The following is a 14458-nucleotide window of genomic DNA, read 5'->3' as shown; positions in this document are numbered from 1 at the left end:
ATGGCGGCGCAGGCCGTGTGCGCCGTCGCGCAGGTCTTCATCCTGGGGCTGCCCTCCCGCATCGCCTCCGTCTGGTTCGGCCCCGCCGAGGTCTCCACCGCCTGCTCCGTGGCCGTGCTGGGCAATCAGGTGAGGGGCTGGCGCCGGCTTCGAGCCTGCGTGCCGGGGAGGTGGGCTGAGGCGGTGGTGGGCGACGTGAAGTGCCACGAGTCACGGGGGAATTAAGGTTGGAAAGACCTCTGAGGTCATCCCTTCCAACCCCGACCCATCGCCGCTTTGCCCGCTGACCGCGTCCCTCAGTGCCGCATCTCCACGTTCCCTGAACGCCTCCAGGGACGGTGCCTCCACCACGTCCCTGGCAGCCTGTGCCGCTCCCTCACCGCTATTTCTGAGGAGCAGCGTTCCCTGATAGGCGGTGTGAGGCGATGGTAGTGTGAGGCGGTAGCGTGAGGTGGCAATGTAACTGAGTCGGATCTCTTCACGTCCCCTGCTAGTTTATCAGAGTTGGACCGGGCACCTCCGGAAGCAGAGGTAGAGATGAGGTGCTGCTCCTTGTTCTTCCCCCGTCACCTTATTCTCAGCCCTGTCCCTGCTCATCTACGGCAGCAAAATGGTGAAACTCCCACCAAGGTCGCTTCGCTGGTGCAGGCTGAGGTCTTAGGTGTGGTCTCGTTAAGATAATAAAGGTTGTGTTTTCTGTCTCATGAGTCTGATGATTTATGACTGTGCACTTTGGATTATTGGTAATATTTAGGTTAAGGTTCTTGCTATAATCTACTTCTGTATTAACAGCTGTTCTATTGCTTTCCCACAACAATTAATTCTGTGCCTTTTTGCTATCCAGAATCAGGTTTAAGATTTCTTTGTCAGCTACATCTCTGCTCTTCAGACGCTCACCAGTCCTTCCAGCGGCAAGGAGCTGCTGGGGCCTCCACTTGGCTTCCAGTACAGTGGCCAAGGCTTCCCCAGGTAGTGCAGAAACTGGGTGTGGGGCTGTGCATCGCTCTGATGCTGTGAAGGAGAGGAACAGCAGTGCAGGGATTGCCCCAAATTGCACACGTTGTCTGTCGAGGTGCTGCTTACTTGCAGCTGAAACATTTATCTCTGAGAGTGCAGTTGTTCGCCTGTCAAGGGTTGTTTTGAGCACCAGGTTTTCAAAAGTAGTTTCTCAGTTGGGTCTAGCAAGTTCTTTCTTGATTCTTCTGACCGTAATTCTCTACTTCAGTTCTCTGTATGAAGAGGTAAAAAAAAAAAAAAAAAAAAAAAGTAGGCACAGGACGATTGTGGGTACTACATAGCACTGCTCTGATGGTGAATAAGAGTCCTACACATTAAGAAAAAGCATAATAGTGTACTCTGTGTTTATGAGCTTCATATTCTGAAGGGTGAGGATAAAAAGAAATGAGTTCTTCAGGTGAACACTGAATGCTGCTTAAATCTGGTGGCCTTTTGGGGGGGAAGCAGGGAAAGACTTACAAGGTGAACGTACAAAGGCTGCTTTGAGAGCCTACTGGCACACCTCTGGTGTGAGTGCTCTCTGTGTTGTGAATTTGCCGTTCTGGCATTTTATTTATTTTAACCTGAAATAGATACAGTTTTTTTTTTTTTAAGTCTAAGAATTTGTTCTTGCACTTAAGAATACAGCCTAGTTTTGTATGAGTGGCAGAGACAAGTTGCAGAGTAATTTAAAGCTGATGTTTCTTGACATTTTTTAATGCTTTATACATTCACCCAAAATGTCAGGAAAATGATTTGTTGTTTCTTTTCTTGCTTTTACAGCTTGGCACTGCCATTGGCTTTTTGTTGCCACCTGTCCTGGTTCCAAATACCCCTGATGATATTGATCTAATGGCACATAATATAAGCATAATGTTCTATGGAACAGCAATAGTATCCACACTTTTGTTCTTCTTAACAGGAGTTGGTAAGTGTTCTGTTCTTACAGTGTGAAAGTACTGTGGGGAGTGTTTATGCTGTCGTATTTCAGGCATCTGACTTAGCCCACTGCAGTCGAGTTTACCTCTTCTTGGGTTACTTGTGCTCACTATCTGTGGTATCAGGCCTAGGAGACAAACGTTATGTGTGTCATGCTTCACGTGGAGCAACCTCTCTCAGGACACAGGTTTTTTGCTAGAACCCACGAGGACACTATGATGTAATGGAAATTCTTTCTGTTATTCTTACAGTTTAGATGTGAAGGTCTAGAGACGTTGCATATGAAGTCAGGCTCTAACCATATGTTGGCAGCAGTGAGATGTGAACAAGTTAATTAACACATCTATTCTGGCTACGACTTGTTTCTTGCATGAGGAAAATCTAGAATATATATTTGGAAGTATTCAAAAAGACAAATTAATCCTGCTAAATGTATTTAACCAGAAGACTTTATGTTTCAAGAAAGAAACGGGCATGACTCTGGTAAAGACAGATGAAAATCTTTTATTTCCCTAGTGTTCGAAGAGAAGCCCAAATACCCTCCCAGTCACTCTCAAGCAGTCCTGCAAGCTATGCCTCCTGAGGATTACTCCTACAAGCAGTCAATTATTAATTTGATCAAAAATGTCCCATTTGTACTTCTGCTGATCAGCTATGGTAAGTGGTTATGTCTGGCTGTTGTCTGGCAGAGCAGTTCCAATGTGTGCCAGAAGCATGGTGAGGTTTAATTGTTGTTTTTTGGTTGAGGGAGGAATGTCAAACTACTACATATTCAGCAGCCTATACTGGAAAACAGAGCTCTTGGGTCCATCACCTGTGGTGTGGTGCCCCCCCAGGAGTGGGCAGTGCCCTAGAGTGCTGCTGGCAGCAGAGTTCTCCCTTGGTGATTCTTGCATGTGAGCATTGTAGAAACCTACAGGATGCTAGTACTGTAGATTTTCTCCATGCCTTTTGGCTTATAAATGAGTGGTGCATGCTTTAATGTTTTGGATTATATCTCTCATTCCAGATTTAAAATGTTTTACTTATTTTTCTGACTTGCTTCTTAGACTGATTTTTGCAGTATTCAAAATGCCATTTATAGGTCTGGAGAAGAGATGTCGTAGTAGATGAAAGGTTATTCCTCTGGTCTGAGTCTTGGATGCCAAAAGATTAACTCTGTGGTAGTAGATCTGTGTGGCTAGATGTGGGGTGACTGAAGCTCTTCTTTTGCTATTACAGGAATTATGACTGGAACATTTTATTCTGTTTCCACATTATTAAACCAGATGATAGTAACTCATTATGAGGTAAGTATTGCTTTGTTTTTGTTTTTTAATTTTATATTTGCAGAGGTGATGGTGTTTATTACTTAGATTTAGTTTCCTTTGTAACCCCCCATACAGTTTCTTGCATCATACAGCTGTGGGAGTCATAGGAATGTTTGTTTGCCCTATGACTGCCAAGAGGTCTGAACTTGACTCTGAGTGGAAACAAGTTATTAATGAGCACCATATAAATATTTGTTGAAAGGGAGAAGAAGTGAACGCTGGGAGAATTGGCTTGACACTGGTGGTGGCAGGAATGGTGGGTTCGATTATTTGTGGTTTGTGGCTGGATTACACTAAAACGTACAAGTAAGTGTGGGTAGGCATGTATGGGGCTAAGGGTAAGAGCGGTGCAATTATGTTAGAAAAATACTGCAAGTGTGGAGGTGAGCTGATGATAAAATGCAGCACATCCCTGATCTTCTAGCAGTCTTGAAGATGAGTTTCAGAGGCTTCAGCAGAAGTCTGACGCTCTGTTACTGGTTCTTGACCAAGTGAAATGAGATAGGGTGTGTTGTGGAGAATGTAAGGACGTGAAGGGTTTTCCATCTACTCCTGTCTCTGCAGGGAATGTAATGCTATCAAGAAAAGTATTGTGTGTCCTATGTGTAGTGGCCAGAAGGAACCCCAGTAGGTTCCTTCTCCATGGAAAGCATAAAGGCTCAAAACTCATCCTACTTTATTGTGTGAAGCATCCAGTTGGGAGATTCCCAGTTCTTGTACTACTCCTGGAACTGTTAAGAAGCACAACATTGGCTTTCATTCAGGGTTTGACCATGCAGCAGAACTCTGTTTTGGTGTAAGAGCTCTTGGGTCCATCACCTGTGGTGTGGTGCCCCCCCAGGAGTGGGCAGTGCTCCAGAGTGCTACTGGCAGCAGAGGAGTTCTCCCTTGGTGATTCTTGCATGTGAGCACTGTAGAAACCTACAGGATGCTAGTGCTGTAGATTTTCTCCATGCCTTTTGGCTTATAAATGAGTGGTGCATGCTTTAATGTTTTGGATTACATCCCTCATTCCAGATTTAAAATGTTTTACTTATTTTTCTGACTTGCTTCTTAGTGATTAAAAAAAAAATAAAAATCAGTCTAATATTGATTTGGCTGCTGCTGTTTTGATCTTTATATAATGGATTGTGCTGCAGAATGGCCAAGAAATGCAGCACAGAACTAAAGGAGAACTAAAATAGTCTTGAGGTAATGGTTTCCTGTACAATTATTTGTTCTTTGAGAATTTGAGTAGTTCTCTTAGCCTTGAATGAAGCAGCCGTGTAACTAAGGCAATATGGAGCTGGGATATGAATGTCTTCTCACTGAAATGCATTATATGGTTAAGCTACAGTTACAGAAAGCTAATTTCATTATTGTTGAAAGTCAGTTGTTAGCAAGAGTTTATATTACAATGTTTATATTACTCTTCTGTACTTCAACAATGTGCTATGACCTTGTGTTTAAAAAGTTAATATGTTTTTATTGTTGTTGCGTTGCAGGCAAACTACTTTGATTGTTTACATTCTCTCCTTCATTGGGATGGTGGTGTTCACCTTCACACTGGACCTCGGGTACCTTATAGTGGTGTTTGTGACTGGAGGGGTGCTTGGGTGAGTGATGGAAGGAGGCTAGAAGGCTGATTGCAGTTCTGCTCAGAGACAGTATTTGACTTTTTAACTCAGAGTTTCTACTGTGTGTTCTGTCACCACGCTCTCAACCTATGTCTATGTAGCTAATAGATGTGGTTTATTTGGCAGGCAGAGCAAGCGTTGAATCATATTAAATCTTGAAAACAAAGAGTTCAGAGTAGCAGATAATTCAGAGTACCAAGTGTTGATGCTTGATTTTCATAGCCATGGTAACAAATGAAAGCCATACCCATCATTTTCTTGTTTTCTTCTTCAACAGGTTCTTCATGACTGGCTATCTCCCACTTGGGTTTGAATTTGCAGTGGAAATTACATACCCAGAGTCTGAAGGCACTTCTTCAGGTCTCCTCAATGCATCGGCACAGGTTATATCACCTTATTTATTCAAGTGGTGTAAAGTTCAGGAAGGCTGCTCTGCTAGAATCTAAGTCTTCCTTAGATTTGGCTGCTGATCTCTGTGGTGGTGTTGTTGTCCTTTTAAAATATATGTTTTAAAATTATTATTTGGTTCAGTGTGCTGTGGTCTGAATCTGATGACTCTTTTTGATGTGGTACTGATGATGTGACTTGTTTGTAGATATTTGGAATTGTCTTCACGCTTGTTCAAGGAAAGCTTACAACAGACTACAGTCCTCGTGCAGGAAACCTCTTTCTTTGTGCTTGGCTGTTCGTGGGCATTATCTTAACAGGTAATCAAGCAGAAATGTAGGTAATGGTTTATTTTAAATGGGGAAAAATGTGGAGTTGAGATGCTTCAAACACTTAGAATGTATGTGTATTAGTATATGACTTTCTGTCAGGGCTGAGGACCAAACTGACTAGTAAGTGCAGGGTATGTTTTGTTTAAGTTTTACATACTTGCTGTGTCCAAACGCTTTGTTTTAAGGATGATGTTGCTAATAGGTGAACAACCAGGCGTCACCCATTTCTTGAGCTTTGTCCTGAATTTGTGGCAGATGCTTGCCTTCAAAGTAGGTTAGTGAATATAAGCAAATTGGTAAATGCAGACAATTTGCAGTTTTTCAAATGTAAGAAATGTTGGTTTTTATGTGATGTGATTTAAACATGCCAGCATTTGGAAGTATGCTGGAAGTGACAAAATCACCAAGCTTTGCTTTAAGTACTCATGGTTTAAAAGCTTTTATTGTCATTTTTTTGCATGTGACTTGTGAGGAGCAAGTTCCAATTGTCACCACTTCAAATTACAAGAGTCAGTGGTGTATTTTGAGTCAGTGCCGAAAGCAGCTTCTTAGTGCTTGCACATGCCCGTGAAATGCATGTCGTTACAAAGCTAGAAATCAATTTTCTCTTTTTTTTCTTCTTTTCCCCAGCCTTAATAAAATCAGATCTGCGAAGACACAATGTGAATTCAGGGATTATGAACATGGATGTTAAAGCTGTAAGTGATGACTCTTTTACACTGATGATATTACTACACTTGAATGGATGGCTTCTACTGAATTAATACTAACAGAAAAGAGCAGTTGACAAAAACTTACTGTGTGACTGTTTCTGTGCTGCTTTGTAAGGATGGAGCCGTGTGGGATGCTGCCATCAGATAATGTTTCTCTCCTTAGCTTCCATGAGAAATCTCTGCTCTCAGATTTTCCTGAATTTTATATGGCTAGTATTCATCTCTTATTTTATTTCTTGAGTCTAGGATTTATTTATTTTTCCGTGTTTGTAAATAGTTTTGTAAATTGTGAAGCCTTTTTTGCATATTGCTTTAGGAGGTCATGCTACAGATGACACATTTTATTTTAAACACCTGCCATCCCTGTAAGTGAAGTCTGTGTCTGATGAACTGAAGACACGCTACAGTTTTTATTCTGTGTTTTCATGAAGAGCCAGGATGTTCTTCTTCTGAGCACCCTATCGAGTTATGAGAGATTGAACACTGTGCTTCCTGCTGTTTACGAGGTTTCAAGACCATGGTTCAGCAGCTTTTACAACTTAACACAGTCACAAACTAAAACCAACACCTGAAACTTTTTCCAGTGCTCATATTTTCTTGACCCTTTTGATTCAGTTAAGGAAATCAGCTTTCTGAAGTCAGATGTTTTAAGGTCCTTCATATGCCTTTTTGTATTATAAAGGTGTCTTGCATATACAACAACTCTGGTCACCTGCAAGTAGCTTGAGCACTTAAGATTCAGAAACTTGCAAGTCAGTGCCACACAAGCAGACTTTTTTACCTGAAATCTGTGTGGCCATGTTTGCACAGTATGACAGTCTGTGTGTTTATTAGCTTGGGTTAGGGTTATCATACAGATGGATGTGATGACTTGTACATAGCAGTCCCTGACTGTTCCACTTTCACTCATTGCCTTGTTAATTAGCTAGATTGTCACACAACTTCATTAATATTAACCCCAATAATACAAAAGTGTAGAGTTCTCACCCCAGCATTATCATAGGTGAGAGCTGCCTGTGTTAATAAATGTAGAACAGCTGCCTGTGTGAATAAAAATAAAATAATACACTGATTCTAAACCTTGATAAGATTCTCCTGTATTTAAACCTGATGGAGGAGAAAAAAAAAAAGGAAGTTAATCTCCACGTGATAAATATCTATATGCAGTAAATGTATATTTTAGAGGAAACTCAATTCTATGGATTTATTTTTTTTTCTTTTCTCATTTTGTTTTAATCAAAAAGAGAAGGGAAAATAGAGCTTTCTGTAAATGTCTCTTCTAGTTGATAAACTACGTGAACTGTTGTGGTCTAACATACTATTGCAGTCTAACTCAATAGTTACCCAAGAGTACTGAGGTTGAAAGTGGTGTTGGCTGTATTACGGCTTAATTCTTGATTCCTGCTTTCTTCTTCCCACAGGTACCAGTTGACAATCCAGTAGAACGTGAAACTTGTACTGCATTAAAAATTCAGTCAGATTTGTAAACCCGAAAGAAGATGGCTTAGAAACGCACAATTTTGGTTGAATGCTGAAGAAAATTAGTGTAATCACTGGATTTATGTGTATGAGTAGTAAAATGTGTTTGGTGATTTTGGTGACAGTTGCGTGGTGGGAGCTATGAAGATGCTGACTTCATTTTGCCCAAGACATAAACAATAGGACTTTGTATGGAATATTTATTGTAACAGATTACGAGTTTTGCCGTTTCATCACAGAATCGTAGGGGTTGGAAGGGACTTCTGGGGATCATCGAGTCCAACCCCAAAATGCTCTCTGTTTTGGGAAGAGGCGTACATTCAGGATGCACACCAAAATGTGCATTTGGAATCCTAAACTACAGTCATGATCAGAAGTATCTTCTCCCCAGGAAATCAAAAGTTAGTTAATTTCTTGTTCAGTTCTTTCTAGTGCTTTTACCAAGTCAGAGTAGGTAGCTGCATGACTGGAGGGTATTCATACTTCTTTTTAATGTCTCTGATGTAAGACAGCATTTCCTTCTGGGAAACTGTCTATAGCACAATTCTGAAAATGAGATAACTGCAATTATGTGTATTGAGTTTCTTTTGCCTTGAAACTTCTTGACCGATAGTGGAAGATGAGAGAAAATGCTTTTTTGTAGGTTCATCAAGCATTTAAAGAGTTTCCTACTAGGTATGTTAAGAAAGTACATTTCTTATTAAATAGAAAGAAAAGAAGAAGAAAGACCATTGATTTATCTATCTGTCTATGGTGAAGTATTCACAGGCAATGGAATATGATTGCACAGGTTGCCTCCTGAATATTTTGAGTGCTTTCTCAGTTCAAATGAGAGGAACATGTGTTTACAAAGAGATGGTGCCTTTACAAAGTAAAGAAGATCCTTGCCTCATCTTGAGTTTGACCAGTGCTGCTGAAGAAATTCCGTATTGCTTATTAAGCCTCCTGAATATTTGTGGAGTATCAGAAAATGTGTTCTACCTGTTGTATTGTTGTTTTTCCCTCCATTTATTTCTCTGTGTTACGTTGTATCATTTGTCTCCTGTAAAATTTTTATGCTCACTGTATAACTTAACAGTAAATGATGTCTTGTTCTTCACAGTTAAGAGCCGTAGGAGTGACTGAAAGGAAAATAGTGATGTTTCTCTTTGTCTGATGAAATACTTGCTGTTTAAATAATGAGTCTTAGCTACAAAGTATGTTTCTTCGCGTTTGTATTATAATTGTTTGTATTGTTATTTCTCACTGCAGTGCTACTGATATTATTCTTCACCTTGTGTACTATCTACCCAGCTACAGAACTGCCATCCCTACAGTAATACTGAGGCTCTTCTACTGAAAAGTCCAGCCAGAGTTAGCAGCATTGAGGCTTTAACAGCCTTTCAGGTGAGCCTGCAGTTTCAGTGCCGTCAGCGATGCAGTCTCTGCATTCCTACAGCTGTAGTGCCATCCAGCAGGTTGAATCCTGCTTGAAGTTTTTTTGTGGGTTAGATTGATATGGGGAACTTTGCAACTCCCAAGATAGTCTTTCAAGGTGTTAAGTGAAATTAAATGCTTTTATTTTGCCTTGTTTCTGTATTTTTTTTTTAATATATAAAACAGAACCTGTATATGTAGTTTTCTTAACTTAGCCTCTAAGCCTTGCTCTTAATTTGGTGTTTTGTGTGATAAATGCTTCAGACATGAGTAGGCTGAGTGGCAGTTTGTATGTATCTGAAGAAGCCAGGCATATCTGAACATTTGTCTTTCCAAAACAAGTCCATGCCTCTGCTGGAGCCAGTGCCAGAGAGAAAGTGGGCACGCTTTATGGCTCCTGGAGAGGCAAGCTCTGTGAGAGGAGTCCTCTGTGAGACAGCTGAATGGAGATGTTCAAATGGCAGACAAGAGAATAGGAGTGGAAGTAGAGGTACCTTATTTACCTCAGTTCTTACGTGAAACAACTGATACCAGCTGCCCCATTCAGGGATGTACGCATTTTCAGCCTGAGTGAGCAAAGTGAAAGTTCCTTCCTTTTGCTTTCTGAGTGATTTTTGCCTTTAGAGAAGTGGTGATACTACGATGTATATATAACTCTTCCACAGAATGCAGATATACAGAATACTGTATTCAGAGACTGTGTTTGCTATGCGCTTTCCCTTTTGAAAGCAAAAATTTAGGACCTTCTGTTTTGGGGGGGATGTGCTTTCAGATGTCCAATAGAGTCTTTGGCAGCACCCAGAATACTTTCTAAATGTCTGCTAAACACTCTAAAGAGCTCTTAATTTATTTTGGAAACTCCTTTCCCTACTAGATTCCAGTTTGTTTAGTTATTTTCAGTTGATTATTGAAAACTATTCCAGCCCTGCCGGCTCCTTGTGTTTTTCATCTTCTGCCAAATTACTTGGCTGCCCTCTGAGATTGTCCAAACAAGATTTTTGGCATACTAAAAAACCTGCAGGGTTCCTGGAAAAGAAAATATTCCTAATAATGAAGACTTAATTACATCCTGGATTTAATGCAGATCAGAAGGAACTTGAAAGTCGGAAACCTGTGAGTATGTATTTATTTGGAAGCTATTTCTGGGCAAGGACTAAGTATAGAAATAAAAGGCTAAGTGGCAAAATGAGGAACAAATAAACCAACACTCTTCTCATCTTTTCACAAAAAGAAAAAAAAAAAAAAGGTTCTAGCTTGTGGCAGAAACAGATTTGGGATAGTTGGGGCTTTATTTTTTGCTTTCTGTTTGTTTGTTTTTAAATAATATCAATCAAATGTGTCTGGAATTGGAAATAGTGTTTCTGACTTTCTGAGCCTTGAGATTATGGCTCAGCCCTCTTCTGGCAGAGGCTAAGAATCAAAACTTAAAGAGTAATGAGTCCAGGAATGGGATCGTGTGTGCCAACTGTGAGAGGACAGAATCAGAAACCATGTGAGGAGAGCCATCCCAATTCCATGCATTAATTTGTGCTTTAAGTATGCTCTTCTACCTATCACAGGAGTGTGTGTTTACTGTTACCAACTTACGTTTCCTAGTGGAAAAAGTGCTTTTTGAAAAAGCCTTGGACTAACTTCTGGGTCTATGACTAAATGAAATTGGGTTAAGCTGTGAGTATGTATCACTCTCATTTTCCATTCCATTAACTCAATAGTTTTACTTCGTGAATGGGAATGTGGTGTTGGTTCTCATCTTGCTGTACTTGTAACAGCATTACAGTACATCTGAAGCATTAGAGACTAGAAACGGTTCATAGCCCACAAGCTAAGCTGTTGTATCCATGTTTTATCCCCCCTACACCCAATGTGCTGCCTGAAATCTGTGAAGAGAAATTGTTAATACACAGAATAGAATGGAATAAGCAAAAATATGCTTAAGAGAAATACATTTTCTTGTAAGACCTGTGATATATACTGCTTGTCTTTGTTCTCTTGGAGATCGTGAAGATTTTTGCTGTAATTTTTTGTTATTGTCCCATTCTTTGTTTCAAAATAAAGTAAAAAAAAAAATAAAAAATCCCTATGAATATTCTCTGAATGCAGTATTGTATATATGTGGGTGAAATCATTCTTTACCGTTACATGCCATTTACAAAGCTTACTGCATACAACTTGATTGGAGCAAAGCTGCTGGTACAGCTGATGTGTTAGATTCATTTTGCCCCCCTCCAAAGCTGTCATTTAGTGTAGGAAAGCTAAGCTTTATATGTGAATTTTGTACTGTGCACTTAATAAACATGCATGCATTCATATACAGACTGGATGTTTTCACGTTACTCAAGCATTATACACAAGACTATTGGCTTACAGTGAAATCTTGTCAGCGTATGAAATTAAAGGATTAGTACCAATAGCTGAGTTGCACTATTCTAATGTAATGGTTTCTTCTTTGGTTTGAAGGAGGTCTGTGGAGAAAGAGTATGGCTGAGACCTGAAGCAGGGCTGTCCAAAAAGTCAGCCCCTCCAGGGTAGTGCAAAGATTATTTTATTCTCAGATGATTAGTATTGATTCCCAGGACAGGAGTTGGGGGCCAAGCAAGTCTGAAGGATCCAGCTTCAAAGAAAGTAGAGACACTGTAAGAAAGTGATTTTTAATTTTCACCCTCCTTCTCCACACAGCTCTGAGCTACTTTCTCAAAAGAGATTAATCCTAGAAGGAGGCTGCAGTTCATGCAAAGTATCAGATGCACCAGCCTTGTGTGGTAAGTCAATGCTAAGTTTCACTTGTATTTGGTTAGGACTGTATTCCTCTATGAAAGTACCTCTATGAAAACTGTAGGCTTATATTCCCACTTAGTGTTGCAATTTAAACATTCCCACAGCTGGAAGGGAACAATCAGAGCAGATTATTATTGCCTTAAAGTTCATTCTTTGGCAGACACTTGGTTTTTCTTGAAAGAAATGAAACTTTACCAGGTATGTGGGAGATGTGAAGGCATCCTGACTGTGAGTCAAAGCCATTCTCCAGAGAAAATGCTTTCTTTGTTTCTATAGCTCAGGGGTGCTGTATGTATCCAAAACTAACAAGTGGGATACACTTTCAGAACCTGGATTTTGCATGGTGAAAATGCACATGTAGTGAATACTCTGTTTCCTATGCTAAGAAGTCTTCTTAGAGCTTGCTGGATTTCCTCCTTTCTGCCTTTTCCAATGGATTTACCTCATCTGACCTTGTTCTGAATCAGTATTTCTATCTTTGCTTAGACAACATCTTTCAGAAGTCAAAACAATAATATCCTGGACTTTGTATTATAAAGTACTTCAGCAGTCATATCAGTAAAGAATAGGTGAAATGTGGGCGATGTTTAGACATGGTTTCTGATTTGTGAGATAGTGCCTGCTGAATATCAGGTAACATCAGTATTTAGCCTCCAGGGTGCTGATTTTTAATCAGAGAGGAGAATCCTGAAGTTGTTGGATCAGGTATAATAGGGACTGGACCACACGTGTTCTTTATTCTTTTATTGGTTCTGGTATCAAGGGTAGAAGACATTAAAATGTTATGCTGCCCTTTCTATGCTTGTACATACTGATATTCTCCATTATTTCCTTGGAAAATAACTTGGTTTCCTCAGAATAATTCGTCAGCTAATTCAGAACAACTTCCAGGTGCAGGAAGAAACCTGCTGAGGTGAGAATGGCTTGCCCTTGGCTTATTAACCAGCTCCATGCATTTCAGTTTGTATATCTTGTGCTCCTTGAGTGCAGCTGAAATTCACTTAGGGGTCTATTGCTAAAAGCCTACAATCACACGGAAGCTAATGCTTAAAGCCTAAAGCTTCCGTACTTTCTCCTCTTATATTTGCTCAAAAAAAAAAAAAATAGACAAGGGTAGAGGAGCCCTCAGAGGCTTAGCTTGACAAAGCCTCCCAGCCCTGATAGCTGACAGGGAGATATGGAGATCCAGCAGCTTCTGGGAAGCAAAGAGCCTGGGATGACTTTGCTCCAACGTATTTCATCTGCTCTGCCATGGACTGTGAGGATCTTGCTAGAGTTGCAAAATGAGTATGATTCACGTGAGGGGGTGTAATGTAGATGAATGAAAAAAATCATTTTGCTCCGAATGACTGTATTTCCTTTAAGACCTTTAAGTTTCGAAATTTGACCACAGTATTTGAACTTTACCCTCATCTGCAGGCACTTCTGCAGTGTTTTGTCTACTGTTCAGTCATTGCTTTCTTGAGAAGGAGGAGTTTTAATCTGCAGAGCACTGGCATCCAATGAAGCTTGAAGTGCTGTTCCAGATCAAAAGCTACTTGATGAAATCATCAGCGTTGTGGTGATATTTTGTCATATTGTGGAATGAGAACAGTGAATCACACACTTCTTTCTTTGCAGATTTCACAGAGCACCTCGGTCCAAGCGCTTGAAGCTGCTGGGCTTATGACAAGTTTTATTGCTAAACTTGATCACTTCTTCAGTCCACTCTCAAGTACTCCTGATCTTGAGCAGGCAGTGTTTGAGTGGCATCCACTTCTCCCCTGGTACAGGAAACAGTGACTCAATACTCAAACACAGAGGCTTACTTTGGCAGGGGGCCAGTCCCGACTCTCACCTCTGCTCAACCACTCCAGTTCCTTTGTGACAAGGACTGGGGTGCTGCCAATTGCTGAAGAGATGGAAGTGATCTTGTGTCAGAGGAGCAGGTCTTTTTTTTTTAGCAACTGCCTTTCTTTGCTACCTGTACTGCTATTACGCAGTTCCCCTGAGCAAAGTGATGGTGTGGAGTGGCTCACCCTGCACATGAAGGTTATGGAGGAACTGAGCAGTCCAAAAAAGATGGCCTTTGTAGATTTATGGAAGGTTACCATCATGTTTCCTTGTTTTTTACGAGCAGATCTTGTGGAGAGTGAATCATATGATATGCTGGCAAGTGAGATGTTCACAACAAGTTGCGTTAATGCAGACATTTTCCCAGACTGGGAGTGAAGCCTTAGAGCAAGACAGCAATGCAGGCTGGCCAGGACATGATGGGGTACTGCTCAGTAGCAGAGATCTCCACTGTACCTGGTGCTACTAGCTGTCAGTCAGACAGCAAGGTGACCGTAATGGGAACAGGGTGGGCAGGGCTGTGCTGTTGGCAGGGCTAGGAAAGATTTTTTGGGGAGCATGCTGGGGTGGATTTACATGCTAGTCCTGATGCGTTGGCGTTTCCTGTGCTGGAAACCTTGCACATTGTATTAGACTGAGATCAAGTGGAGCCTCATTAAACA

General features: G+C 40.8%; 1 protein-coding gene across 1 annotated transcript; it reads left to right on the top strand.

Moving 5' to 3' along the window:
- On the top strand, positions 1-11497 carry FLVCR1 (FLVCR heme transporter 1). The gene is made up of 10 exons (XM_010706714.2): positions 1-129; positions 1780-1924; positions 2452-2592; positions 3157-3224; positions 3448-3551; positions 4730-4840; positions 5139-5244; positions 5457-5568; positions 6211-6278; positions 7715-11497. The coding sequence occupies exons 1-10, from the start codon at positions 1-3 to the stop codon at positions 7778-7780; spliced, it is 1050 nt and encodes a 349-aa protein (XP_010705016.1). The 3' UTR covers positions 7781-11497.
- The last annotated feature ends 2961 nt before the right edge of the window (positions 11498-14458 follow it).

This window comes from Meleagris gallopavo, chromosome 2 (assembly GCF_000146605.3).
Source record: "Meleagris gallopavo isolate NT-WF06-2002-E0010 breed Aviagen turkey brand Nicholas breeding stock chromosome 2, Turkey_5.1, whole genome shotgun sequence".
Classification (NCBI taxonomy): Eukaryota; Metazoa; Chordata; class Aves; order Galliformes; family Phasianidae; genus Meleagris; species Meleagris gallopavo.
This window is presented reverse-complemented; position numbering and strand designations above follow the sequence as displayed.